Source organism: Sturnira hondurensis, unplaced genomic scaffold, assembly GCF_014824575.4.
Source record: "Sturnira hondurensis isolate 20B ecotype Veracruz unplaced genomic scaffold, ASM1482457v3 Scaffold0006413, whole genome shotgun sequence".
NCBI lineage: Eukaryota > Metazoa > Chordata > Mammalia > Chiroptera > Phyllostomidae > Sturnira > Sturnira hondurensis.
The window spans coordinates 37,108,765-37,136,386 of NW_028079044.1; the positions used below are offsets into that span (position 1 = coordinate 37,108,765).

The following is a 27,622-nucleotide window of genomic DNA, read 5'->3' on the forward strand; positions in this document are numbered from 1 at the left end:
AGAGCAAGACAGCTGCTGCTGGCCAAAACAAAGGCCAAAAAATTATAATAGAATAAATAAATAAATAAATAAATAAATAGAAAATAAACAAAACCTCATTGATATCATTGGTTAATTGCTGGAATACAAGCTGAAGAACAATGTACTGCAGGAAAAACTAAACAAATTTCGTTCTCTAAAGCATGAACGTGGGTAACTGAAGTTCACTTCATTTTGGATTTCAAGTCTTTATTTTTATTTTATATCTAAGGCAAGCTATCCTTTCTAAGTGCTTTCTTAGAAGTTACCCCTATTAGATAAGAAGTTACTTAGAAGTTGCACTGTTAACAAGTAACCAAAGCCTTTCCCAGGAACAATTATCTCATTTTTAAAAGTCATAGTGGACATAATAGGTAAGTTTCTCCTAATATTTTAATACGACTTTATTAAGATAATGGAAATAATTTTTTGTTAAGGGTGTTAAAATGAATAACGAAATGAAAGGCAACAACAAAAGGTTCAGAAAATATTCTGAAATGAGAAAAGTTTTATAACTAAGCAACTTAACTGTAGATTTGTGGTTAAATCAAGTTTGCCCCACATTTTAACTCATTTAAAACTCATTGACTTGTACTGCTCTTACATGGTTCTGAGTCCAGAATCAATACTCAACAAACTTGAATTTATTCACTGAAAAAACCAACCACAAGGAAAACTTGGTAAAACCCTGCATTTTACTGGGTGTATCTCCAGAAATTTGTAAGACCCTGTTAAGGGAAACTAAGAACGCTGTTCTTCCTAAGGTGTTCCTTATTAGCATGACAAAATGCATGCTGTGGTTTAAACAAGATTTCTTAAAATTTAGAAAGATAAGAAATAATATTTTTGAACTGACTAAACAGAATGAATTATGTTGGCACAGATTTTTACAAAAGCAATTTTTAAAGGGCAATTTAAATACCAGCTTCAGTCAAGTGAGTTTTCTGATTTTATCCTGATACTCAAATGCATTGAGATATGTTTCCCACAGAGGGCCTTGGAGTTCTAAATGGAATAATAAGGAAAACAGTAGCGCCTCAAATTTTTTTTATCGAGAAAATAGAGTTTTGGGGGACTCAGCTATCACATCCACACATGCACCAACATCTATGTCTACACTGTCTGCTTTGCCAACTATGACTATGAGTGTGAACTATTCATTTCATTTTTAAAGTCACCCTCTCCACTTGGGCATAAGATCCTATTTCCTGTCACCTACCCACCCACTAAAGAACATCACCCCAGCTATTTTCTCCTCTCTCTTGTAAAATGAATGAGTAAAGCCTTCCCTACTGAAACATCCTCTGTAGCGAAGGAACATGTTATTTCTCCCATTCTAAAACAAAACAGAACAGAAACAGGCTCTGTTGACTCAACATCTTGTGCCGGTTATCAACCCTTTATTCTGATCTCCTTGACAGCGAAGTTCCTCAGATGGTTTCTATTCTTACTTCTCCAAGCCTCTCTTCCTAGTCCCTCTTAAGTTTATTTCAACAAGCTTCCACACCCATCTCACCAAGCAAACTGCTCTTGTCCAGGCACTGTCAACTGGGGCTCTTGTGTCACCATCTTGAAATTCTTAATTTTTGGACAAGGGGACCTGAATATTGAATTTGGTCAGGGCCCCACCAATGATATTACCCATTCTGTGGGTGACCTTCATTTATTAAAGCTAATGATCAATCCTCTGTATTTGTCCTGCTTGACCTATCAGCAGCATGTTCTAGATCATTCACTCTCTCCTCATTTTATTTTCCCTTGTTTTCACGATGCCTTACTCTCTGGGTCTCCCTTCTAGCTCACAGGCCCTCCATCCTTGGCTTCTGTNTCTTCCTAGTCTCTCTTAAGTTTATTTCAAAAGCTTCCACACCCATCTCACCAAGCAAACTGCTCTTGTCCAGGCACTGTCAACTGGGGCTCTCATGTCACCATCTTGAAATTCTTAATTTTTGGACAAGGGGACCTGAATATTGAATTTGGTCAGGGCCCCACCAATGATATTGCCCATTCTGTGGGTGACCTTCATTTATTAAAGCTAATGATCAATCCTCTGTATTTGTCCTGCTTGACCTATCAGCAGCATGTTCTAGATCATTCACTCTCTCCTCATTTTATTTTCCCTTGTTTTCACGATGCCTTACTCTCTGGGTCTCCCTTCTAGCTCACAGGCCCTCCATCCTTGGCTTCTGTTGCTTCTGTCTCTTCATTTCCATGGCTTCAGATACTGGACATATTTCCTTCTCTAATTCCACACTCCCTCAGTTATCTCAGCTACTATCATGATTTTAAATTCTGTCTGTATACCAAGGCTATCTAACTTCAACTCCAAACTCAGATAGAAGAGTCTACTTGTCCTTTTTATCTGGATCTTAAAGGTAACTTGTCCAAAATTTAACTCCATTGCTTTCCCACTCCAAAAATGATCTGTTTAATCTATTCCTCCAGTTGCTCAAACCTAAAGTCTTAGAATAACTCTTGACTCTTTTCTTTCTCCCTCACCCTATATTCAGGTCTTGTTGGCTGTATTTTCAAAACGGTCTCTGGAATTTTAACTGCTTCTTTACTCCTCTCATCTCTTGTAGAGATTAGTAAATTAGCTTCCAGCCTGGTCTCCTTGCTTCTCCCCTTGTATTCTTACCTCCTGTGATTTATTTCAAACAGAGGACAATGGTTCCATTAAAATATAGATCAAGTAACACTCCTCTGCTCCAAACACTGCAATAGTTCCCCACTTCACACAGAGTAAGACACAATCCTCAAGAAGGCCTACAATGTCTGATCTGATTTCCTCCCACTTCCATTCTGGTGTTGAGTGAATCTCCAAATACTCTCCCCCCCAGTCTACCCACCCAGCCACATCGGCCTCCTTGGTTTCATGAACTTACCACGCAATTCTCCCACCTCAGGGCCTTTGTACCAGCTGTTTACTCTGCCACTCCCTCCTTTAAGTCTTGGCTTAAATGAAGACTGTACTAATTATGACATCCATCCACTCCCCTTATTTTTCTCTAAAGAATTTATCATCTTCTAACATGAAATGTTCTTCACATACTTGTTTATCGTCGATCTCCCTTCTATGTATATAAACGTGAGTTTGGGCCTGCTTTCTTTCACTGAGATAGTCCAAATTCCTGCAATAGTGCCTGGTACATAGTAAGGGCCCTATCCATTGATATTGATGTTGTTTATTGAATGGATACCAATTGGTATCAATTGGCATTTATTGAATAAATACTCGATGCCTAGGCTTGTACTGTCATCCCCAAGAACAAAGGCATGGCAATAATAATTTCACTAGAGAAAATCATCATCAAGGCAATTGTAAGAAGTAAAATTATAGAAACCAACCATCATGATCATATCAAGTTGAGCTTTGTATGATACTTGGGGAATAGCACGCTGTGTGGAAAGCAAGCATGTAAGGAAATTTAAGCTTGAATAAAATACCGTTGGTTGCACATTACATTAAAAAAACGACTCATGTGTGAACAGGATGAGGGGAGACACTGGTTTCACGTAAGAGGTGGTGCATATTCTGAGAATAAATCTGTGATGTATTTGTGAATCTTCTGCTCATAAATATTCCTGGGAAATTGCTTACAGTTTAATGCTGATGTAGATTTAACTTGGAAATGCATCTTCTACTTATGGAAATAATTAAAATTTTTTTATTACATTTTCTCTCTAATAGGCCTTGCTATCCAAGTCTCTACCGTGAACCTAAACAAAAAAAGTTAGCGTTGGTTCATTGTTCCTTGTTGTTATTGAGCTGGAAGTTGAAAGGATGGGTTGTTACCTTATAAGATGCATTCTATATAAATACTACAATGTTTATGAAAAGTGACTTCCAGATTACTGACAACTTGAGTATACTAAAGAGTATTATAAAACTAGCAAACCATTTTATGATAAAATTACTTATTTCTACTTTTAAAAGTTCTTTATTCGTTAAAACCATCAACTACAACACGAAAAGCTCCTCCTTTCCCATTTACTGGCATGGTTTACTTTTCTGTTATTTCACTCTAAAATACGACATGGAGGGGGATAGAAGGGCATCTTGGACATGACTGGATACTTAACTTTTGCAACTTTTAATTGTTTTCGGTAGTTTTTCCGTTCATACCAGCATGGCAAAAGAAGAAAAGTTGTTCTTGGGGTTACAAAGATGGAGAGCAGCGAGACAAAGTAACTAGAACTGCAGTAAAAATAATTGGGTTTATTTCTCCTCTGTGCAAATGTTTTTTGTCTGAAGCAGATCTGGCTCTGAAAGTATGGGGCAGGTGCTGCCACCACAGTGCTTTCGGACTCTCTGGCAGAGCTGGAGATGCCTGGGATCCGAGGCAAAACCCAGAGGAACCGCAGCTAACCTCAGCCCTTCGCCGTTTCCTCCCTGCAGTTACCAGAGTTCGCTATTGTTCAAGCTCCGGGGGCTCACACTCTGACAGTCAACGGGTGAAGTGTACTCTGAACAAGTGTTTTGTTTGGCTTGCAGTATTTCTTTTAAAGGCAGACACTGACATTAAAAATTAGATTCTATGTAACACTCCCTTTGTCCAGTTCTCCAAAACTGAGAATCTGAGAACACGTGTCAGCTTGGCAATGTTTGGAGGGCCGGGGGAAGGGAAGGCTACCTTTATACAGACCTCCAGCCCCCAAAGTCCCCAACTCACGGGCTTCCCCCGCCACCCACTGCAGGCTACTCCCCTGCTCCTTCATGCAACACAGTTGCTGAGCGAGGTTCTACCCTCGACAGGACACCAAATGCTGCTGGAGACTGGCAGTCCCCACTCAACTCTTCCCTCCAACAGCAGTAAATAGCTGATGATCACATCTTTCTCCCTACACGGGATTCTGATGATTCTGGGTGAGAACAAACCGTATTCAACTTTCTCTGAAAAGTGGTCCCTGATACAAGAATCACAGATTATATGTAAGAAAAAAAGTACCACATTGTTACCGGCTCTCCTCTACAGAATGTTGCCTCTGGCTTCTAAACAAGCCTGTTACCATGACGAAGGCCCTTCAAAGCCTTTACTTCGCTGTTTGCAAAACAAGGGAGAAGAGAGAGTTAGATAAAAATAAAGACAGGATTTGTTAATTTAGGTTTACAGAAAAACGAGAAGTGAAGATGGTGTGAGGGTAGATACTAATTAATTTGCAATTTTACAAACGGATAGTCTAAAGCAACGAGTCATTCATGTATGTTATGTCCTGTGCCTTTTGCATTTTTCCTGTTGGTTAAAAACATTTGGGTGAGTCTTCTGGGGTTCTTTCCTACATGGCTTTCTACTGCCTCTCCTTCTTCCCAAAGTCACCCTTCAGGAAACACTGCTGATTAATTTCATTTTAACCAAACACACCAGGCATGCAATACATTGATATAAACATCTTGAAACGACTTGTCAGGATCTTCACAACATATTCACATGGGCTATTGAACGGTACCAAGGTTAAACTTCCATACCTGGAGTTTTTACATATCATAACAATCCCTGCCCAATACTCAACACTCAATACTGGATACTCTGAGTTTTTGAAATAAACACAATTTTTATTGTTGACCTTCCTAAAGAAACCAGCATATTTTTTACACAAAATCTATCAATAAGAGATTGAATTTATTTTTAAAAAGTGAGCAAAGCAAAACAAAACCAATTGAGAGAACCCAGGCTTTCAGTTTTAGTCATATTTTTTAAAAGATTTTATTTATTTATCTTTAGAGGGGAAGGGAAGGAGAGAGGGAGAGAAATATATATGTATGGTTGCCTCTCATGCATCCCCCTGCTGGGAACTGGCCTGCCACCCAGGCACGTGCCCTGAGTGGGAATTGAACCACGATCCTTTGGTTCACAGGCCCGCGCTCAATCCACGGAGCCACACCAGCCAGGGCCAGTCATATTTTTTTTAATGGTGCTTTGATTTCACCATCTCAATTCACCAGAGCCTGTTTATACGTCACAACAGTGTGAACTTCCTACCGCCACACAGATGAACGGGAATCCGTATAAACCATGCCAACGCCATCGTGTGTAACTGGTGGTAAAACTTTATTATTCAAGTTTAGATGTAACAGACATCTTTGCTGCCTGAAGATTGTTTGCATAAGAAATACACCAAGAACATGTTTGTGAGTAGAAATGAACATGCACTATGGAAACAAAATTAAATAAAACAAAAAAAAAATTCCATGTGTTGTAAGAACAGAACTATTATAGCCAACATTCTAATATTCAAATCAGGACTACAAATTGAACTTTTTCTTAGCAACATGAAATCATTCCATATGAAAGACATTTTCTGCTGGTGAATATTGCTGTAAAGTTAATGTTACATTGGCATTTTGAGGTGTTTCCCACTCCCATCCCACCCCCCAAATTATCCATATTGTCCATCTGTCCACCCTAAGGGATTTGGCATTGATTGTGATCTTTGCCTTATTGGTAGCCATTAAAGAATTATGGTTTTATCAGCCTTGGGATAGTTTGCGTCTTCATAGCCAACACTATAGGCTGTCTAGATACGGTATTTACAGCTCATCCCTAACACAAATGACCCCAACTGTTCCTGGCCCTCGGGAACTGAGAGTTTAAATAAGCCCCTTGGCCATATAATAATACTTGGCACTGCCACGGTGCCTTTCAACCAAGGATCTCAAAGTGCTTTACAAACAAGTACTACATAACCATTATTATTATTATTAATATTATTATTATTAATATATATTTTTCCATTTTACAGGTGAGGAACCTGAGGCACAAAAAGAAAAAGTGATTTGCTGCAGGTCATATAATGAAAAGACAACCCGGGGGTGGGGGGGAATCAGAATATAGTTTTGGGACTTAGGGATCTTGAGGGACCATTTTCTCTGATGAAGGCTACACGTTATTTCCATGAAAAGGTATTTTGGTGTTCCCTGGTGCAGGACGGAGTGAGGCTTACAGCTCTACCTTTCCCTTCAAGAGAACACATGAGCACACATTGTCCAGTTTTCCACGTGGGAGTCAATGTTGAATTTCACATTTTCTTCTTCCCTGACTTGACCCAATTCTGCCCTAGCATCTTCCAGAGGCCCTAATCACCGCAAATAACCGTGGGTGCTTTCTAAACAACTGCACCACTATCAGGAACACGTGAGTCCACCGTCTACGAAACAGTAATTGGGAAACCAAAAGGAAGTGCGCTTCAAAGAAGCTATGCCTTCTGCCCTCGGCCAAGTCTTTCTTTGGGAAAATAAGACAGCCCTTCAAAGTCTCGATGCATGTCTTTCTAGTCTCCTCTCATGTACAGTTGCCTGCTGATAGAATCCCATCTAATAGTACTGACCTTTGGTTAGCATAGTTAAGATGCCTATTCAGGATGCATTTCAGTTCCTCTGGTTTTCTCCTGTGATCTAGGAGGGCAAGCTTTGAACTACTTGCTCACCAAAGATGTCTTGCGTTTTCTGCCATGGCCCTCAACCCAAAGACAGGCAGCTGTGGGCTCGTGTAAACTTTAGGCAAAAGGCTGGCGCACAGCCCAGAGGCTGAACACCAGCTTCTTTGCTCCACGCTTCCACCAATGAATGACAGACATTCCCCCTCCAGAGCTGCGTTAATGTTCACTAACTAAACAGGCAGGCGGTTTGGAGGTCTCAAAACAGGTCACCTTGTGATGTTTTGCAGCCACATAGCAGGAGGCTAATAATTATTTTAATAGCAGTATCGATACTCTTCAATTTCTTAAGAACAATGTATACCCTCAGGCATTTAAAAATATATATATACATTTAATATTTTTGGAGCTGCATTTGCATTGGATCATAAGAGATTATGTGCACGCGTGCAATTATAATGTGCTACCACAGGCTTCCACAAAGAGCTGTTAAAGATAATCACCTTTTTCTTCTTCTCATTAATATTATCTCAGAAAAGAATCCCCATGCTTGTTTTCTAAAATCTACCTTTACTAAAAGAGAACAGTTTAGAACAAAAACGTCACTATCTTCAAAACTGACTTTTTTAAAAAGAACATCTCAATGTGTCACGTGGAAAGAAGGGCAGATCCTCTTTCCCTCCCGAACTACAGAGCTCACGAGTGAATGTTTAGAGCTCCATCCTTTTCTCATTGCTCAGAGCCGTGTAGTGTCTCTCGGTCCACAGCCTTGGGAGGTGGGCTGGCTCTGGATGACTCTTCTACTCCCAACGGTGTCATGGGTACATGGGTGAGAGAGGAGGGGAGAAGGAGCGAGGAAAGGGAGAATGAGAACATACGAGCTGGTCTTGGTCTAGAGTTTGATCCAAAGGTGATTCAGAACATAGACAATCACTTGTAAAAGGCTTAGAGTTTTTAAATGGCATATAGTTTTCACCATTGGGGGAAGCCTTTTCCAAGAGGGGAAATCCCTAAATCATCTTGAAAGTCCTCGGAAAAAAATGAAGTACCTAAACAGCTCATTTTAAAGTCACGATTTAAGACAAAGGAATGTCTTAAACTGAAATAAAGTAAAAATAACAATCATTTTTGTAATATATTTTGAAAGGTGGAACAAAGGCTCTCACAAGTCAAAAAATGGGGTATTTTAGTGTTATATTTTCATCTTTTTAGAAAAGCCCAACCTCTTCTCCATCAATATATGTATAACAACAAAAATGAATGAGAAAATAAAATAATAATAAAGGAATAAGACCTAGCATGGCAATGCTATCCAAGAATATTCTACTGAAAGTAGATTGACCATAAATATTCCAAGAACAGCGATATGTATTTTCCAATGCTAAACATTACTACCAGGTCTGTTTGAGGGGAAAAAAAACCATGAAAATAAAAAGGCATAACTGCCCAAAGTGAACAACCTATTTGTGTCTGACACAGTGAAGAAACTGCTGATTGAGTCGTTTTACCCCGAAAGTCATACCTATAATATGTCCCACTTTAACCAAACTTCTGGCATTTTGCTGATTTAAGCAGTCCACATACAATGCTGCTTGAGGGTCGCCAGAATACACTCTGTTACCAGCCTTTTTACTAAGAAAACGAAATACTGTTATTGTTTGGGAAATCTCTCTCTCTCGGTTTCAATCTTTACCTGCGACCTCTCAAGTCTGCCTATACATTTGAGATGCATTCATTACATTCTTCAGAAAGATAAATTACATCACGTGATTTGCATGTCGAAGCTCCTCATTCCACCGCTTTATTTCAGTTTATGTGAAAGTTAGAGCCATGCAACAGGTGAGATCAGAATAGAGCCCTTAAAAAAAAAAAGAAACTGAAGCAGAAGGCTTAGTCCTGATTTCTTTCTTTCTCTGTCTGTGTGTCTCTCTCTTTCTTTTTTTTTTTTAACATGAACACAAAAATGCAAAATGGAAATGACAACACAACACCAGAAAGACATGTTTAAGTTCACTCACTACAACAGTCACGAACTGGCTGAACTCTACCTGCCGTTCACTTTTAAGAACCGGAGACCTGGCACTGTGAAAAGGAAACAAAACCCCAAACAACACAAAACAATACAAAGCAACTGCAAATTAATGTAAAAAATGGAGTGCTAATGTGACTACAGAATGCAATAAAAACATCAGTGCTGCAGATCCCAGCAGCGCTCATCAAAATAATCTCTGAAATGTTTCATCTGAAACACAGACAAAGCAATAAAAAGAGGATATATGTTTATCATTTTAAGCATAACAATGTGAGTTAAGAGCTTAAAAATAAAAAAAAAGTACTTGGAATGAATAGTGCTACCCTTTTTTTCCTAAGTAGGCATAAAAATATTTTCAATTCCTTCTTGTTTTCCATACCATTACATCAAGAACTTTCATTTGTTTCGTGTCACCGTTTACAATTGTAATGCACACACACATACACACACACACACACACAAAAGATATCTACCGCAATAGAAATAGTTGCTTCATTACCTTGTTTGCTACATTTGCAAATGTAAACAGCTAGGCAGAGCCAGAACTGACTCTAATGCATGATGGAATATCTTTGTTGCATACGTACACTGTAGAAAATAATTATTCAATATGTCAGGCACCATTATTTGAAATGTAATACATTAATATTTACTAGAAAAATAAGTTTTTTTTCCTATTTGTTCTCCCAACTTCTTTAATGAAATAAGTTAATCTGACAGTGCATCCAGTAGCTTGTAATATCTTCTACATCTCCGTGGCAAAAAATAAACTACTGGTTGGGACAATATAATGCAAATTATTAAAGTCAGTCCTTGTACATACATCCTTGTAGCAAGCATTGAGGCTCGACTAACAGCACCTTTAACCAATTATTTAATGTTCAGTTATTTAGCCCTATTTCCCTGAGCAGTTATGCCGAGGAGCTTTCCCTTCATGGATAGTTTTACAAAGCCTTAAGTATTAAAAGTACTACTAAGACATACTTCTAAGAATCCTATTTAATGCTACTTAACTAAACCTGTATAAACCTAATGAAGGGATGGATTGGTTCACACACCGCCAGCCTGTGGTGACGTAACCTTAGACGCTGCCTGACCACAAAGTTTGGAAATTCTATTTAACCGAAAGAAAATAAATAAATACAGCAGGTTACCTGGTGGAGAAATACCATGTGTTCTAAACCAATGAAGCCCATGGTCTTGCACTTTTGTATCCATCTAGCCTTGAACTGAGGGAATCCCTTTCGTTACAATGTGCCAAGTGAGATTAGTGACCAAGAAGAGGCTTCGAAAACAAATCCACACTGGTTCATCACAGACAAGAAAGAAATATCTGGCTAAAATAAAATCACTACATAAGCACTGAGGACACTGGTTTTAAAAATGCATATATATTTGGACAAAATGAACCTAAAATGGGAACAAAGGAACTACTTTTGAAAGGAGTATCCGGACATCTAAGGACAAAAATATCAGAGAGGGTGTGCGTGTGTATGTACAGGCAGGGCCGGCCCAAACCGTTGTGCCGCCATTCGTCACGCTCCTTGCTGCTCTCTCACCAAGTGCAACCACAGCTCACATTTCTAGGTCTCACCCGGACACACGGTCAATGAGAGGAGGCTGAGGTAAGAGGGCGCCGTCTTCCTTTCACTGCCCTGGAGATCAGACTTCTCCTCCTCTGCCTAGGGTTGTAGGATATTTCTAAATTTAGGCAACAATTTCTGGGTTTTTGAACAAATGGGCCAATGGCCGGCCCAATACTGCTTTAGACTCATGGTATGTAAACCCTTTCAAATTCTAGACAGCTCTGATCTCTTTCTTTACAAACATGAGAAGTATAGTCTGGTGATACTTCTTATGGATGGTATCTACCATATACGTCCATCAGGATGGTTTGACCTACCAGGTTCCAGAACGTGACTATTTACCATCTTCCATTTTTTTTTCTCACTGACCATTTGTCTCACTTTTTTAATCTCGGTAACCTACTCATCAAAAGAAAGAATAATAAGAGAAGGGAATTTCGTGTTGGATAAGGCAGGCTCTATGAAGTATTTTTTTAATAGGTCTTCATAAGACATTACAAGCTATTGAATCCCCATCAAGAAAACCTATTTCTATTTAATTGTGCTAAGTGCTAAGGTTTTACTCTTTAGGTTTCCCATTTTTTTCCGCTTGTGCATTGTTCCTATGCAGGCCTCTCTGGATATGAGTCGTAAAGTCGTATTTGTCCGTGCAAAGATGCTGGCATATGCTGCACTGGAAAGGTCCACTGTCACCATGGCAACTCATATGCAAAGCATACATCACTTCATCCAGAAAGACAATGCCACAGTGCACACATTTTGTTGAAAGTTCATCTTGAGTACTTCTATCAACTTTCTCTGTTTTTACTACATTCAAGGGACCTTCATTTTTTACATTTGAGGGCGCCTTTGTCTTTTCCTTGGAGGCCCCGTTTGCAGTTGGCCCAGGTCTGGAATGCTTGATCGCCAAATCTAGAGGAATGTCATTGTCTGATCCGACAGCTGAAAAATGAGGAGGCAGATTGAAGGTGGGATAAGGCACATAGTTTTGGCAAGGATTTGGTAGGCCAGGCACATGACTCAAGTAGTGCGGATTCCCAGGAACGGAGAGCTTATATTTACTCCAGAACCGCATCCAGTCAGCTTCACTCTGGAAGTCATTATGTACAAAGGGGAGTCCAAAAAGGGGGTACTGGTACTTTTCAATAGGGCTGCCTGGTGGTGAATAATTTGGGTGCTTTGCAGGTCTCATGTACTTTTCAATGGGACTGCCTCTCTCAGAACTTCCTTTCCCTTCCGATACAGAGGAACTATTTCCTGGGTCTCCAGTACTTTCCTGAGGACTTTTTATCTGAATGTGCAAAGGTTGCATCCTTTTGTGAATATCCAGAGGTTGGCTGACCAGGACGGGCTGCTGAGCAGAATGGCTTTTAGTCAATGACCCCTGGGCTTCGTATTTACTCAGGCTGGGGAGCGGAATTTCTCTCTGGTGACCTTCCGTTAAATGATCTTCTGACCTCCTCTCTAAGGGGCTCCCATTGACTTGCTCCTCACTGCCACCCCTCTGCTGTTTGTTGAGCTGCTCAGCCTGAAGTGCCTCTGGGTTAAGGCGCTTTCTTGTTCTTCTCCTAATAATCTGCTCACCGTTGTTTTGCTTAATGATGTTTAAAGGCCTGGGAGTCTGCAGAGAATGTACACACAATACATAAAAGGAAAAACATTAAAAATACATTGAAATGCATTCACAATCCCTCACAAATAGAAACCATGCTTCAGTTCAAAGCAAGGATAGACTTTATGTTATAGATTTGCTAAATCTCCTCCTTTTGCCCCGAGCAGGACTAGAGAGGAAGAGACCAAAGTGCCCTTGTTTTAGCCTAATTAAATCATGCCCATCTTTGCAGGGAGGACTGAATACTTTAATCTACTTCAAAACAGCTTTCCAAACTCCATGGATTTTGGAATTGCATCATTTAAGTGATAAAACCATGTAGAAAGTTACTTGAGGAACTGTGACTTTCCTGAAATATTTCTCAACTTCTGAGTCATGCAAGAAGATGTCAACAGCATGACGGGGGAGACAGGTTTTGGGAAAAAAACGGTGGAAAAACGAGGCTTTGCTACAGACTGAGTTGTGTCCTCCCCCAAATTCATATGTTGAATTTCTAACCCCTAAGGTGACTATATCTGGAAAGCCTTAGGCAGTGAAATAAGGTGGGATGAGGACACAGGGACAAGGCAGCCTTCTGCAAGCCGGGTTCTGGGAGCAAGAGAGCTCTCCCAGAACCCAACGACGATGCTGGCCCTCTGATCTGAGTCCCAACCTCCAGAACTGTGGGCCATGTATTTCTGTTGTTTAAACCACCCAGCTATGGTATTTTGTTAGGGCAGCCTAAGCTGACTAATACATATATTCTTCTAAATAACTGCAAACGTGAACCTAAAATATTAAATATCAGAGCATGGAAAAATCAAGCTGACAGAATCATGAAGAAAGGTAGCAGATAAGCAAAGTTGTATCAGTGGGAGTTTTTTTTTTTAACTTCTCACTCTTAGTTCTTTCCCTTTAATAATATTTTACATTCAGTAGGGGAGCTGGCACTTGTTGACTGTTAAAGCATTTGTTTTATGTTGAAAATCGACACTGATTTGTGGTCTTGGTTCAAATATCTGACCTGTCATTCTAACTCTATACTTAAATTGAATGCTGACTTTTACCCAGCTTAGCAATTTCATTGGCTTAAGCATTATATGCTTGGTACTGGTATATATATCCAACAGGTGTTTACATTTTATGACTAAAATTCATAGATAAGGCTATAATAAAAACTTATAGCAAGAGATATAACATCGATTCATAAAATCAAAAGAATAAGTTGAATAAATGAATGCATATTTACAGATTAAAAATTTAGAGCAACCTTTAATATGCTAAATTTGATTTTTCCAAAGGCTTACTGAAATCGGGAACTAATTTCTGAACATAAAATATGAATCTATACAATGTATGATTTGTGAATTATTCCCAGAAAAGATGCAGCTTAATACAAGAGTACCTTTTACATATTAAATGAAACATAAATATAAATCCTTTATGGAATGTTTCTAGTGTTGTGAAGGTATTTTGAAGGAAAGAAAGATAATGCACTTGTTACTGACAATTCAAGTATTGGTTTAACAATAAAAATAAGACATCTGTCTGGATATGACATGTTCATTCATTTTTGCTCAGAACATTCAGGCACATAAAGAGCTCACATTTGCATTACAAAAATACAACATAGCAGTACATTAGCAGTAATACCTTTTTAAAACTTTCACAACTTTGTGGCATAACATGTGAGCATAACCTTTATGTATTTAAATTCATGGCTTCAAAAAACAAAACTGAAAACATCTCCTTCCTGGAGAGATGAATCCTAAAATAATTGTGAAAAGAAGAGCTTAGTTTATATCACAGTTGTTAAATTATCATAAGCTGGAAGGCAGTAGCTTAATTAATTCCTTGCCTATGATTGGCCAGAGTTCAATTAAAATCATTAATGTCGGTACTCATTAAATGGAAGCTTATTCCTGAGCCTGAATGATGAAGGTTAAAACAGTAAGGTGGCGTGATGGTGGGAAAAATCTTTTTCTTAGCTACATGCTAATAACTAAGATTTTAACAGTTTAGCACTAATTAGTATTGTTGGCACAGCCATTTTTTAAAGAGTGCTTCCAATGGTCCATTTACGAGGACATTTTGTCTAAAATTATATTCCCAGGGGTAGCGGTAAGCTATTCATTGGCTGTGCTAAAAGCTAAGGTAAAATGCCAAACAAGATGAAAAAGGCAGAGGGAAACAGACTTCTGTTTACTAAATAACAGTATCCCTATTTTTAAAGGCAGCTCTTGTCAGCAGATAACTTTTCTAAACTAAAAGAAAAAAATTGTCAGGAAGTCAAAAGCATGTACAGGTGAGAGAATTCGTAAGTTTAAAATTTATTAGAGGGTTCTAACTAAGCTGTGGGCAGAAGTTACTGGAAGCACTCCAGTAGGCACAGAAAGAAGCCAGCTAGAGCTCTTAAAACCCAGGAGCTCCTTGCCCTCTACTCTGATGGTGCTACCCAGGCCCTGGGATACCGGTCCTGAACACGCACCGCACGTGCTGCAGCAATCCGCCGGCACTTTCAGGGGCTAGTTCAGAACCCTCTTCTCAATGGGCCGGACCTCCCAACCCCGAAGCATCCAGATCACACTTGCAAATTCAAAAGTAAACTGGAAAATAAGCATTCTCTCCTTGCTCTGTCGTTTACACTGGACACGGGAGAGTCCCCTTTAAAAATAAAACAAAATAACTTCTGCATTTTTGCACTTTTAAGAAGGATGTCTTCTATCTATACTAGCTTCACCAAATTTCGATAACCATTCAACTGTTATGTGGAATTCCCAGAAATCAATCATTTTTCTCTTTTATACCAAAAGGAGCATAATGCATCGCTAACGATCCCAAATGTATCTGCCCCTACCATCTAAGGCCATTTCACCATAAATCACATGTGCACTCAAAGCGACTGCACTGAACTGCGGGGGCAGGCACTGCAAGCGCGCGAATGGTCCTCCGCACTCTGCAGACGGGGCTGCTTTACAAAGCTTTCCCTGACACTGTATCTACCAAGTCCTTACCGAGTGAAGCTTCTGGTAGAGGCCACACGCGTTGCATACATATCCGCCATTTGCATTCTTTCGCCAGAGAGAGGTCTTTGTGGTCAAGCAATTGGCACAGAAAACACCGGAGCCTCTACGCCTCTGAAACGGAAAAAAATACAAGGTCAGAGGTGAGTCACATGATCACTGGAGTTAGACCAAATCAACCCAGGAGTTTTGTCTTTAGACTAGCAACGATGACAGTATAAAACCACACTGCCCATAATGAGGTCAGGTTCAATTGTGTTTAATAGGCACCGCTGATTTTCATTATAATTAACCCTACAGTGATGGATGAGGTGTGGGCAACACCAAAGGCTTTTCACAGAAACAGCTTTAACTTTTTGAACTTTGGGTTTTGTGCCATTAATGATGGCTCCTAGATGCTGAATCTTAAAGTATACCTTTTAAAAGTGTCAAAACAAAAGTCCAAACAGAGCACATGGCAATATGTTTCATACACTTTGGAAAAGGAGGAGCACAATGTCCCCTGAGCTTTAAAATCGGGTCAAGCTTGGAATAAATGCACCACGTAAACCATTTAAAATTATACCCGACTTGTGTCTTTGTCTTTTTCTATGTCCTTCATGTACACCGTCTATTTCCCGAGAAGCCGAGAGAACCAGCAGAAACTTCAGGGCAACGTGGAGTACAGTGTGACTAACGAGAAGCCTTCTGAGGTACCTGCTTAAGCCAGATGACACAGTCCCGTCAAGAGCTACCGAGTGATTTTATTTAACTCAGACTTGGAAATCACGAGCATTTCCCAACGCAAATTGACATTACGGGGGTTGACTTTTATAATCTCCAGATTCAAAAAATAATCTAAGAATATTTAAAAGTGGGTAATTAGTATTGATTGTTCCACTGTCGGTATCAAGTAATGATTCCATTAAACTTCTGAGTGAAACAAAAGTCAGGCTGTCTTTGTGGGCGCAAATGCTAACAGGCAGGAAATGGAATTCTCTTGCTGCAAGAAGAGACAGCCTGAATTACAATTTGGCCCTCCTTTCTCTAGGAAGCAGAGCCTTTAATGATCAAATATGCATGGTAGATAAGAAGATGGAAAAAAGTCTCGCTGCAACCCAATTTTATTATAAATTTAAAATTAAGAGCACTGTAAGTCAAAATTTCAGGGATTCATAAAATTTAGGCCATTTATTTAACTCGCGTCCATGCCAAGAAAATACAATGGTTATAATTGTACTCTGATACATTTCAAATGGAAAGCTTTCTGCAGACATAATTTTGGCTTCAAGACTGGAACACTTTCTTGGCATTGAAAGGGCATTTGATTCATCGGGTGTTTCACAATGTATCACTAAAAAGACCTGGTGAGCAGCCAGTTCCCTATAGGGTAATTTTTCCATCCAGATGCAAGTGCTATCAGAGGCCCTCGTCAGCTAAACTAATTATGATCTTGCAATTGCTGATGCCTGCTCACTCTAACATTCGACATCCTCCATTAATCATCGATACAAGGAAAATGAATGAAACGTAAAGAAATGAGGGCTGGTAAGCTGCACAGCCATAAAAATCTGAAATGAGAGCAATAATTTAACAAGATTGGGGAATGTTTTTAGTGAGCACAGAGTCGGGCTAACAATTGCCCTTTTCAACCAAGAACACGATTTCATTAGCGTAGCAGGTTGTGCTACTTTAGGTGATGCAATAAAAGCTAGATTTTTCCAGGAGATAATCTCTGGATTCCCCCCACCTCCTGGCCCCCCGCTTCCCCCTAAGAAGTTGGGACCAGGAATTCAGTGCAAGTTTCTACATCTCAGTAAGAGCAACGGCAAACACCGGATGTCAGTCCACTAGTCCCTACTGTAAAAGCAGAGACTGCTGCTGCTTGAAAATCAGTGAATGATTAGAGGTTGTGTTTATCAAACACTCTGGGGCCCCTTTATCCGAAGTAAGCTGGGGAGCCTAGTTAGGTTATAATTGCGAAATTTCCCTGGGGCTATGCTGTCTTTTTCCTAGATCTAAGTAACACGTTTGGCAAATAAACACCAACTTGATTCACAGACAGGCGATGTAGATGTCCATTTGGAAACTAACCCACAGAGGTGGTGGAGGCTCCAATTTGAATGTGTAACCAACCATTCACTCCAGCTTGCTTTTCTTTCCTTCGGCCCTGGGTGCTTGACACAGCTTGCCAAAGTGGGTGTGAGCCTGGTTTCAGAGTGTTTCAATCCTTGCCCAATTTTGTGCTTAATTCTCTTGCAAAGAAAATGTCCTTCATTAGAGGGAAAATCCTGAAATTACAGCCCTGGTTTCCACTGGCACAAGTTGCTTCAAGGAGCACTTCTGTGCCAATCAAGGCTGGTATATTTTAGGTAAACCATATCTTACTTTAAATACACCAGGAGTATTCCGGATTCACCTTCTCAGAGTCAGCGTGGCATGGGGCTTAATAATCAGATTTAGGAATCAGAGTATTTGTATTCCAAACATGTTTCTACCTTTTGCCCGGTGCAACTTTGGGCAAGTTCATCTCTCCATGTTTAAATTTCTCCACCTTTACAGTGTGAGGTGCTGAATTAACGTGGGCTAACGGATGCAATTAAAACAGGGCCAGGGATGTAGTAAATGCTCAGTAAGTTAAGCCATTTGTCAAGGGGGTTCAACTGTCTCTCTTTTGTAAGAGAAAAATATTTTGTTAGTTTGGTTTTATCTTCTTAATGTACTTATTAAACATTTTAGATATGCTTAAAACATCTAGTTGGATATTACTGAAGGCATCTCATTTGGGTCAATCTTATCAAATATGAGAATGGAAAGTTGAGTCAGAGCGAAATGTCTAGGTGTTCACACCTAGAATTCAATAGGGGTGTGCTTGTGTGGGGGTGGAGAGTGGGAGGTAGGTGAGAAATATTTCACCAATTAAGTTACCTCCCATCTAAACACATGTATCACTTTGGTAGGACCTGCAAGCTGCAGAGAAGGTCGGAGATGTGAATACTGTCCTTAGCTGAGACCACAGAGTCGCAGAACCCTGCCACGTCTCTCTACACTATGAATGGCGATGAGACCCCTGACCTGGCCACACTGTGTCGAAGGCAACCTGGCTGAACACAGGACGGCAGTTCTTTTGAAGTTATCCACATCCTTAGCTCAGTCAAGTACAGAGAAGCAGTCTGTTGCCAGAGGAAGGCAGGATAGAAGTTTCCCCTGCTCCACTTTTTCAAAACAAGCTTAGCCTTGTTGAAGCACTAAAGGTCTTATTTCAGTCATAGTTTATCATGCGTGACGGAGTTTTAAAATCTTTCATCATTCTCCTTCACACTATGTTTTGTAAAGGACAGAAATCATGTCTCCTTACTGTCATCAAATATTCTAAATAATGAGTACCCAGGATAGCGCTCTGTTTGGGACAGCTAAACCTAACCTCTCCAGGTATTATTTTTATCATTAGCAGTTCTGTTTTTCGGGGAAAAAAAAGATTAAAAAAACACCCTTTATAAATGGCTCTTCTTTGGATCAACAAATTTATCTCCACTTGGGCAGAGATGGCTAGTAAGGTAGAAAATAAAATCAAGAGGAATCGAGCAAAAAAGAAAAAGAAAAAGAAACAATGAGAAAAAGACAAGTAACTCAACGGACAACAACTTGGTGACAGCGGGGGTGGGTAGAGGTGTCAGAGGATATGAGAGGGGGGATTGATGGTAATGGAACAAATATGATACAAAAAGAAAATAAAATCAAGAGAATTAATTTTCCGATACTCCGCCCCGCACTCATTTTTGAGAAACAGCTGCAGCCGCGTACTTGCTGGGTCCTGAGGACACAAGGTCTGGCAGGACGGAGCTCTGCGTCTCCGTTACAAACACGCTCACAGTCGCACGCTGCTGATGGTTTTGTCTGTGTGTGCGTATGTTTAAATACTATCACGTTGGATTCCCTTTTCCCCCAAGCTATTTTCAAGAGTTACTAGTATTTGGTAAATCCATTACCTTGTGTGGGAGGTGAATCACATCCTATGGGTAGAAACACTCCTGGGAGAGGAGGTGATAGGAATAAGAAGCCATGGCACACCCGAAAGGCACACTCGGCACGGTTCTGATTGTTCCCCCCCCTCAAGGAGGAGGGAAGCTGCACTTTCACAGATGCCCAGCACCAGGCAGGCAGCATCCTCTGCCTCCGGCCTTCTCTAAGTGTACCTTCTGCCTCTAAGTGGGGGCCAAGGAGGTGAGAGTGAAGGAAGGTCAGCCGCAAACCCAAATCTATGGAAGGTCCCTCAAGTGAAAACTTCTACAGAGAAAATTCCAGAACCAACCATTTAAGGAGCTGTTTTGTTCTTTTTTTTTTTAACTGTAAGTTTTAACAGTTTGCCTAGTAACTCCTAGGTCACCTTTGTGTTGCCCCCGTGGTAGTTCTGTTGGCTGGTGATTTCCTGTGTGAGAAGGAAGGAGAGTTGGGTTGGGGGGTGCAATGAATGGCAAAATATTTGGAGGCCAGCAAGTGATTGGCCTGGCAAGAGCTTTTCAGTAACATTAGAGAGACGTCTTCAGATCACTTGTTCCCCTTCTACCTCCCAAATGTATTATAACCACAACACTGATTTTTACAACGGCAATTTAGGTGATGAACCTGGACGATCGTCCATGCCAGGATTTGAAATAGAAAATAATAGACGCACCCATCTTTTAACATAAATGCACTTTAAATCTAACATAATTCTTGTTCCCCTGCTGTGGACTGCACCAAGAAGTATAATCACGAACTAATTAGCTTTAAAAAAAAGACTTTAGTCTTCAGGTACAGTGCTAACCACCATACGGTATCACCATTGTGTTAGACTTTTCTCAAAGGTTCTGATTTAAGTTTTTCTTATTGGGGACTTAAATTAGTCATTCTTTTCTAAAGTTTATTTTATTTTATTTATTTATCTTTAGAGGGGAAGGGAAGGAGAGAAGGAGAGAAATATCAATGTATAGTTGCCTCTCATGAGTCCCCTGCTGGGAATTGGCCTGCAACCCAGGCACGTGCCCTGACTGGGAATCGAACCGCGATTGTGTGGTTCACAGGCCCGCACTCAATCCACTGAGCTACACCAGCCAGGGCTTAAATTCGTCATTCTTGTATCACTCTCGGTTGAGCCTTGACACATGTGCAGGTAGTCCCAGATGTGACTTCAGCAGAAAAAGAAAAATTTTTTAATGTTTTAAATTGGTTCAGTTGTTTTTTATTGCTTATTTTATTACTTGAAGATCAGTCGGAAACAAACATTTTAAGGTTTTCAAATTTCATTATTAACAAAGAGCTAATTTCATTTGATTAATAAAACAGCAAATTTGATTGAATTATTCATTCAAGCAGCTTAACATTCAGAGACACAAATATTCATCTCCAAGATACTAAAAGTCTCCATTGGTGAAGGAACTAGTGCAGAAATGATCCTTCAAAATAATTTTCTAAGAGTAAGAACCATACTGAAACCATGTAATCACATAATAAGCCTTGCTAGGCAGATTATTTACTCACATTTTTAATGGTTTTATATCATAGCCATTTTAAATCGAACGGATCTGAAATTTGATAAACGTGCTGTTAACCTGGAGGGACGTCAAATATTTTAACTCTTTAGATAACTTTTGTGTTTATTGGGTTCTATCAAGAGTCCTTTGTGAATGAACTCCATTTTATGGCAACCCACAGATGCCTGTGACAGAACCTTCAGGAATAATTCTGCAGTCATAAAATTTCAGTGGTGGCTGTAGTTCACAGTCCAGTTCTGGGAACGGTCACCAAACATCCGCCATGGACCTGGCACTGCAATGGAGGCTGAGGTTACGGCGAGGCACCTGGGAGACAAGGTCTGTTCTCTCTGAGTTTCCAGCGGAATCAGCTAGAAACACCCCAAGTGTGAAGTTAACATGACACAAACTGAGACTGTTCACGAAGACTGACGGTTTAACTCATGTAAATGATACGGAACTTTTTCTGAAGAAACTGAAATATCTCCCGTGCATACACCTCACTTAACAGCTGAACGTTTTACCTAATAAGCGAAGGGCTTATTCTCTGTGTTCCTCTAGAAGTAGAAGTAATAGTCTAATTATTTTGGAAACAAGTTGACACTTGCTTAGTCCCATCAGTACTCACGTCCTATCAAGATCACCAACGCTGTTAATTACTGGAACAGTCTCTATGAGTTAGATAATGTGTGGATTACTGTCATGTACGTAGTACCCATCTCAAAACTGTTGAATGAATGATGAATGTTATTTTAGTTGTTAGCACTACTATTCACCACTAAGAAACATAGAAGGCCCTATCCCCCCCAGTTCCCCTAATATATATTTCACATCACTAGACCCTAAAGAATATACAGAAAGCAGCACTACACACACTTAAAAGATACATGGTGGCTTGCAATGAACACCTTTACATTAACAGTCAGAATTCTACCAGAAGCACAGTCTGGCCAATAGTTTAGCAAGAGGGGGTGAGAAGCTCTGTTGCAGAAAGCCATCGTTACCAATATCTTGGCTGGCTTTGTCCTAAATAAAATCGTGAAGAATCGGCTGAGATAGGCTGTGCGGCAAGTCTCCGCCTGCCTTAACGCAGCCCTCTCTGCCCTCAGATTTCTTGCCAGATGACTGAAGAGACTCTACAAGGTTCAGCCAAGCACCCATCTTATAATCACCTATCTCAGAGTTTGGAAACAAAACCTGTTTACCCTGATTATTAAATTCACTTCCTCAACACAGCAGCGATGATAATGGAGACCAGTGTACACAAACCTGACATCCCTGGCTAGGAGCAATGGGACGGCATCTGTTCCAGGACGTGAGGCAATACACGCTCTAGCAATCATACACTGTACCTAGGTACAAACGTGCCTAAGACTTATTCCACTGATGCGTCACCGCACAAGAGTTTCCCAATCCATCAGGAAATGTTAGCACGCTATACACGTTATTAGCTCCATTTTTTTCTGAGATGCAATTGGTGGTGGTTCTCGGAGTGGGATCCCAGTAAATCAATATGTAGCAATGTGTTTTCCACCCTTTAAATGAGTCATGTGGGATCTTCAAATGTGAAGAACTGACACATTAATCACAAAGATAAAGAACCCGTTGCAGGTCTAAAGAGTCACATGCCCATTCCTTTGACTTACCCCATGTACTTGGTAACAAGCACACCAGACATACAATGTCAATACCAAAACTCCATAACAGACCAGGACTAGAAAAACCCAGATCTTTGGAGTTCTAACGCACACTGTTTCTGTACTAAGTTTCTGCCTTTACAGCAAAACGTAATTGGACAGCCAAAACAATGGCTGAACATTTGTGTCCACACTGTCCTTTTCTCGTTCCATGTGAAAGTCATCATGGTCAACAGAACCACGCAAGTCTCTCACTGCTTCATTTCTGCTACCAAGGATCCATTTTCACCTTCAGCTACAACAATGGTTGGACGGCTTCTCTACAGGGTCATTCTTTTATGCCAGGGCCAAAGTCAGACACTGAGAAGGAAAGAAAAGAGCTTTCTGGAAGCACAGTTCAACAGTTTTAGTTCCTCTTAATTAAGCTTCAGCATAGGAATACAAGAGTTGATTCTGTTCTAATAAATTTACTGCACATTTTATTTAAACAGTGCATTTAGTAAACATTTATCATGGGGATTCTTCACAGTATGAAAAATAAAAATCTAGAGACTTGTTCTAAAAAACAGCCTGAAGTGCAAAGGGATTAGCTTCTAAACACTTAATTAAAGAGGCAAATACATTTTTCTGGTAAAGCATTGCCTTTAGAATAGGTAATAATGATGATGGTTATTTTGAAAGAAACAGAAAATACCAAATAATAATCAGTAATTCTTTTCATATTAGCTAACAGATAATATCTGATCTATGAAATGTTTCCATCCTCAAGGCATTTACACAATGATGATTTCTCAATGGTTTCTAACATTCTTGGAAGTCATAACACCTTTTGATAAAAGTTATGATGCTCAGAAAAAAAATTCTGTAAAATATTTTTCAAAGAATTTCAGGCTATTCAAGAGAATGTCCTTCACAAAATGAGTCCAAAGATTCTGTATGGATGGATCCAAGTGTCCGTGGCTCCCAAAGATAAAAACCCCTCACCCAGGAAGCCCTGACAGTGCAGATTTAAAGTGAATGATTAGGTATGATTATTGTCCCACTTCTGTTGATGAGATAAAAGACTGAAAATGCTTCTTTGACTTACGCTGTATCAAAAAATACATCCTTGTTTCTTCTTCTTTAAAGGTTTTATTTATTTATTTTTAGAGAGAGGGGAAAGGAAGGAGAAAGAGAGTGAGAGAAACATTAATGTGTGGTTGCCTATTGTGCATCCCCTACTGGGGACCTGGCCCACAACCCAGGCATGTGCTTTGAGTGGGAACTGAACCTGTGACCCTTTGGTTTGCAGGCCAGTGCTCAATCCACTGAGCCATACCAGCCAGGGCACATCCCAGTTGCTAAGTCTAGGCAAAAACACAGGACTGTGTTCCAAAAGCCATTTTTGAATCAATTGTCTGGTACAATTTTCTTGTTTGACTCCTTTTTGTCCCTCTTTTATAACCACCAACATACATTGAATATTTTATCAAGTACTTATTATATGTAGAATTATATACTGTAAGCTTAGTCACATTATCAGATATTTTCAAAATGATCCTGAGACAGGTGTTATTCTTATTATTCCCTCCACTTTACAAATGAAAAAAAAAACTGAGGCTCCGAAAACTGTAATTGCTACACAGTAGGGCTAAAATATAAACCCAGGCCTCTCTTGCTCCAAAGCCACAGCTCTTAACCAGGTTTCAGGCCTGATTACTAAATAGAGGAGGTTTGGGAAAGTTTACCAAAAATATTTCACCATAACTTGGCTATAGAGGACCCTTATCTTTTCAAACCATCCTCTAACAGCTGATCCAAATTATGCAAGTTTTGAGGTACCAGAAAGAAATGACTCATCTTTGATCAGATATGGTGGTGATTTGCTCTGAGGTCGACAGATATAGTCATAGCCAAAGGAACACGGTGTTTGGTGGATGGAAAGGCTGCGGCGAGGGAGGGTGGTGGGTGCGGGGCACGTGTTTTGATCTGGCCATTTATGGAGGAAGAAAAGTGTATGTGAAATGAACCTCTGCTGAGAAGCAGAAATTTGTGACACCACAGACCGAGCCCCATGAATGCCAGTCCCGTGGCGGGGCGGCGGGGAGCTGTGATCTCTGCCTGGCTGGGCGTGGGGCGGGAAGCATGGCGCTGGGGGGGCGACAAGTTCTGTAAACACATGTGTTGAGGTCACGATTTGCTAGGCTTGCAGGACGTGTGTATGTTCCCCCACGCAGACCTTTGGCAATGTGTGACATCATCATTATTCAAGACAAAAATACTGCCAATTCTCAAAGAGGAGGTATTTTACCAAAATCCTCAGATTGGGATAACGTGAACGTATTTACATTTTCCCTCCACCACACACACACACACACGCACACACACACACACACTCTTCATCTACCTAACGAATTGACTTAGACACTTTTCATATTGGATATAGTTTCCATTTCATTACAGAAGAGCAAAGACCAAAATAGTCTTGACTCTTAAATACTTTTTACAAGGTGAGAGGAGGCAGGACAGAGTGGCCGTTAAAGGATCACCTGTAGCCCGCTCAGCAGAAAGACAGCGACGGCTGCTTATTTCCACTTAAACAAAAACAACAAAAAAACTTACGGATATATGGAATTACATATACTGAAGTTCAAAACAGTTCAAGATCACGTTAAGAAACTGCAAAGGTGTCAACAAGAGACCCTGATACCAAACATACAATTTGCCCTAAATACTTGACAAGACTATATTGGGAATAATTCTCGTAGCCTGTGATCACCCTCTATGACTTTTAAATACCCAGGAGAAAAGAAAAACACCACCTAAGGGAAACAAACTTGAAGTTCATTTAATTTTTGAATCTACAAAAGATCTTTTAAAATGGTACCTCATTTTTATTTATCTTTGTATTTCCTTAGGACACATAAAATCACAGGTATCCAAATACAGTTTTCCAACAGTTAAAATAAGTGTCTAGTATGTATGTCATTGTTCAAATGGAGGCTGTGTCTTTAAATAAGAAGTCGGTGAGTGCCACGGGGAAAACCAAACACGAGCAGATAATTTCATCAGAGAGGTACTGTGCAGACAGGAAAATCACAGCTGCTTTTTAACGTTTTAATAACGTTATTTCTAAAAGACAACTTGGACTGACGAATTTCCTTAACAATCATGATGTAATTTTGTAATAACCGAACACTTTCATGGGAACACTGCTTCTTCAATAACTCACACAGTCAACTACACAGGAAAGCACTGTGCAAGGCTGTGCCCCTGCCGTCCACCCCCACCTTCAAATAGCTCACGTACACGACTTCCTTTTCCATTACCAACTTGTCTGCAGTACCATCTGTAAAAACGAACACATACCTTGTGTGGCCAGTTTCTGCTTTTGCACATCCATTAGTGGGACGGGCTGCAGCTGCTCAAGAAGAAAGCAATGCTTGTCTTTGCTTTTACAGGCACGCACACACGCACGCACGCACACACACACATTCCCCTCCAGTCCTACCATATCAGCACAAGGCAGGACATCCTCTTGGGTAGGGAACTGCACTTAATAATAACCTTGCTCGAGCCCACTTTTCCGTGTGATCTGGACTTCGTTAATCGCACGATATCACATACCAAAGCAAGAACTCCCTCAATGCATCAATCACTCCTGAGGCGACCCCTCAGTCATTCCTTGAGGCGACCCCTCAGTCATTCCTACCAAAAGGAACAGTTAAAATCATCCTGTTTCTTGGCGTTCTGTGTGGCAGAACACAAAAATCAGGAAACCACTACTGAGGCCTGGCAGTACATCCTGAGATACAAAATTCCTGGTGAGTGGAGTTTTATTTCCTAACAGGGGCTCTGAGAACGTACCACAGCAATCAACTTTCTAGCATTTATTTCTCCTACTTCATGTTAATATTCTCTTCCTATTGGCTTCCTTGTTTTCTTTTTGTCTAGACCAGTATTATTAAACTGTTCACAATTTCTGCAGAAGATGCAAACAAATTAAAACAAGAAATTACCCCAAGTCAGTTTTGAAGTGCTTTGCCTCAAAGAAGTAACATTTCTCCCTATTGTGAAGTAACATGAATTAAAAAAGAAAACACCACCAATTTTGAGGCTATTAAAATGAAAAGATTTTTTGAAAAGATTCATAAAGAAGTTGAAACTTAAAACAGAGAAAAGAAAAAAGAGAGCACTTTCTCCACAATGATTTAATTTCCTGTGCTATTCCACATTTACAAATTTACCCCAAATATATGAAAACTACTCTTTTTCATAAGAGGTACTTTCTTGTAAGTGTGTGAGCTTAGCTTTTGGAACATCAGAATGCCAATCCTGCCTTAGCTTTTCATTTACTGTTGAATCATCAATTAGCTCTGCTTTCTCAGCATTTAGGGACAAGGGATGGAGGGCTGGATTCCAATTATTTACATATGCAAGTCACTCCCAGAGAACCAGAGGCTTCTGCAGGAAGGGCTTATTTTTCTTTTAATCTTTGTATTGTAGGTGCATTGCACATAGTAGGCATTTAATACATGACAGATTAATTGCACTGACCTCTATGAGAAGAGAGCATTTTGCTCATTTCAATAAACAGACAGTCTGTTAAAATACCTGTGTGTGTACGTGCACACGCATACCGTGATGGAAGGAATTTACTGTCACTGCAACTTTACTCGCGAGCATAAATGGCAGAAGCGTCACAGAAAATAGGACTCAGACCCCAAACTGTTTCACTTTGGGGAAATGTAAAAGAAAATTAATAAATTCTGTACCATATTTAGACTCTATAATACACGACAGGAGGAAAAAAAGGTAAGCTTTGTTTGCCTGAGTTTCTGAGCAATCTGCAAAGCTAGCAGAAGGGACATATGTTGTGTATTTGTGTGT

The 27,622-nt window shown here is 40.0% G+C and overlaps 1 protein-coding gene across 4 annotated transcripts in view; it reads right to left on the reverse strand.

Moving 5' to 3' along the window:
- Positions 1-6,049: 6,049 nt before the first annotated feature.
- Positions 6,050-27,622, reverse strand: part of TRPS1 (transcriptional repressor GATA binding 1) — a 233,423-nt gene continuing 211,850 nt past the window's right edge. For all 4 annotated transcript variants that reach the window (XM_037048427.1, XM_037048424.1, XM_037048425.1 and 1 more), the window contains 2 exons: positions 15,616-15,738; positions 6,050-12,631 (listed from right to left, as the gene is read on the reverse strand). In XM_037048427.1, the coding sequence (XP_036904322.1) occupies positions 11,570-12,631; positions 15,616-15,738 (1,185 nt within the window). In that variant the 3' untranslated portion in view covers positions 6,050-11,569. The remainder of the gene's footprint in view (positions 12,632-15,615; positions 15,739-27,622) is intronic.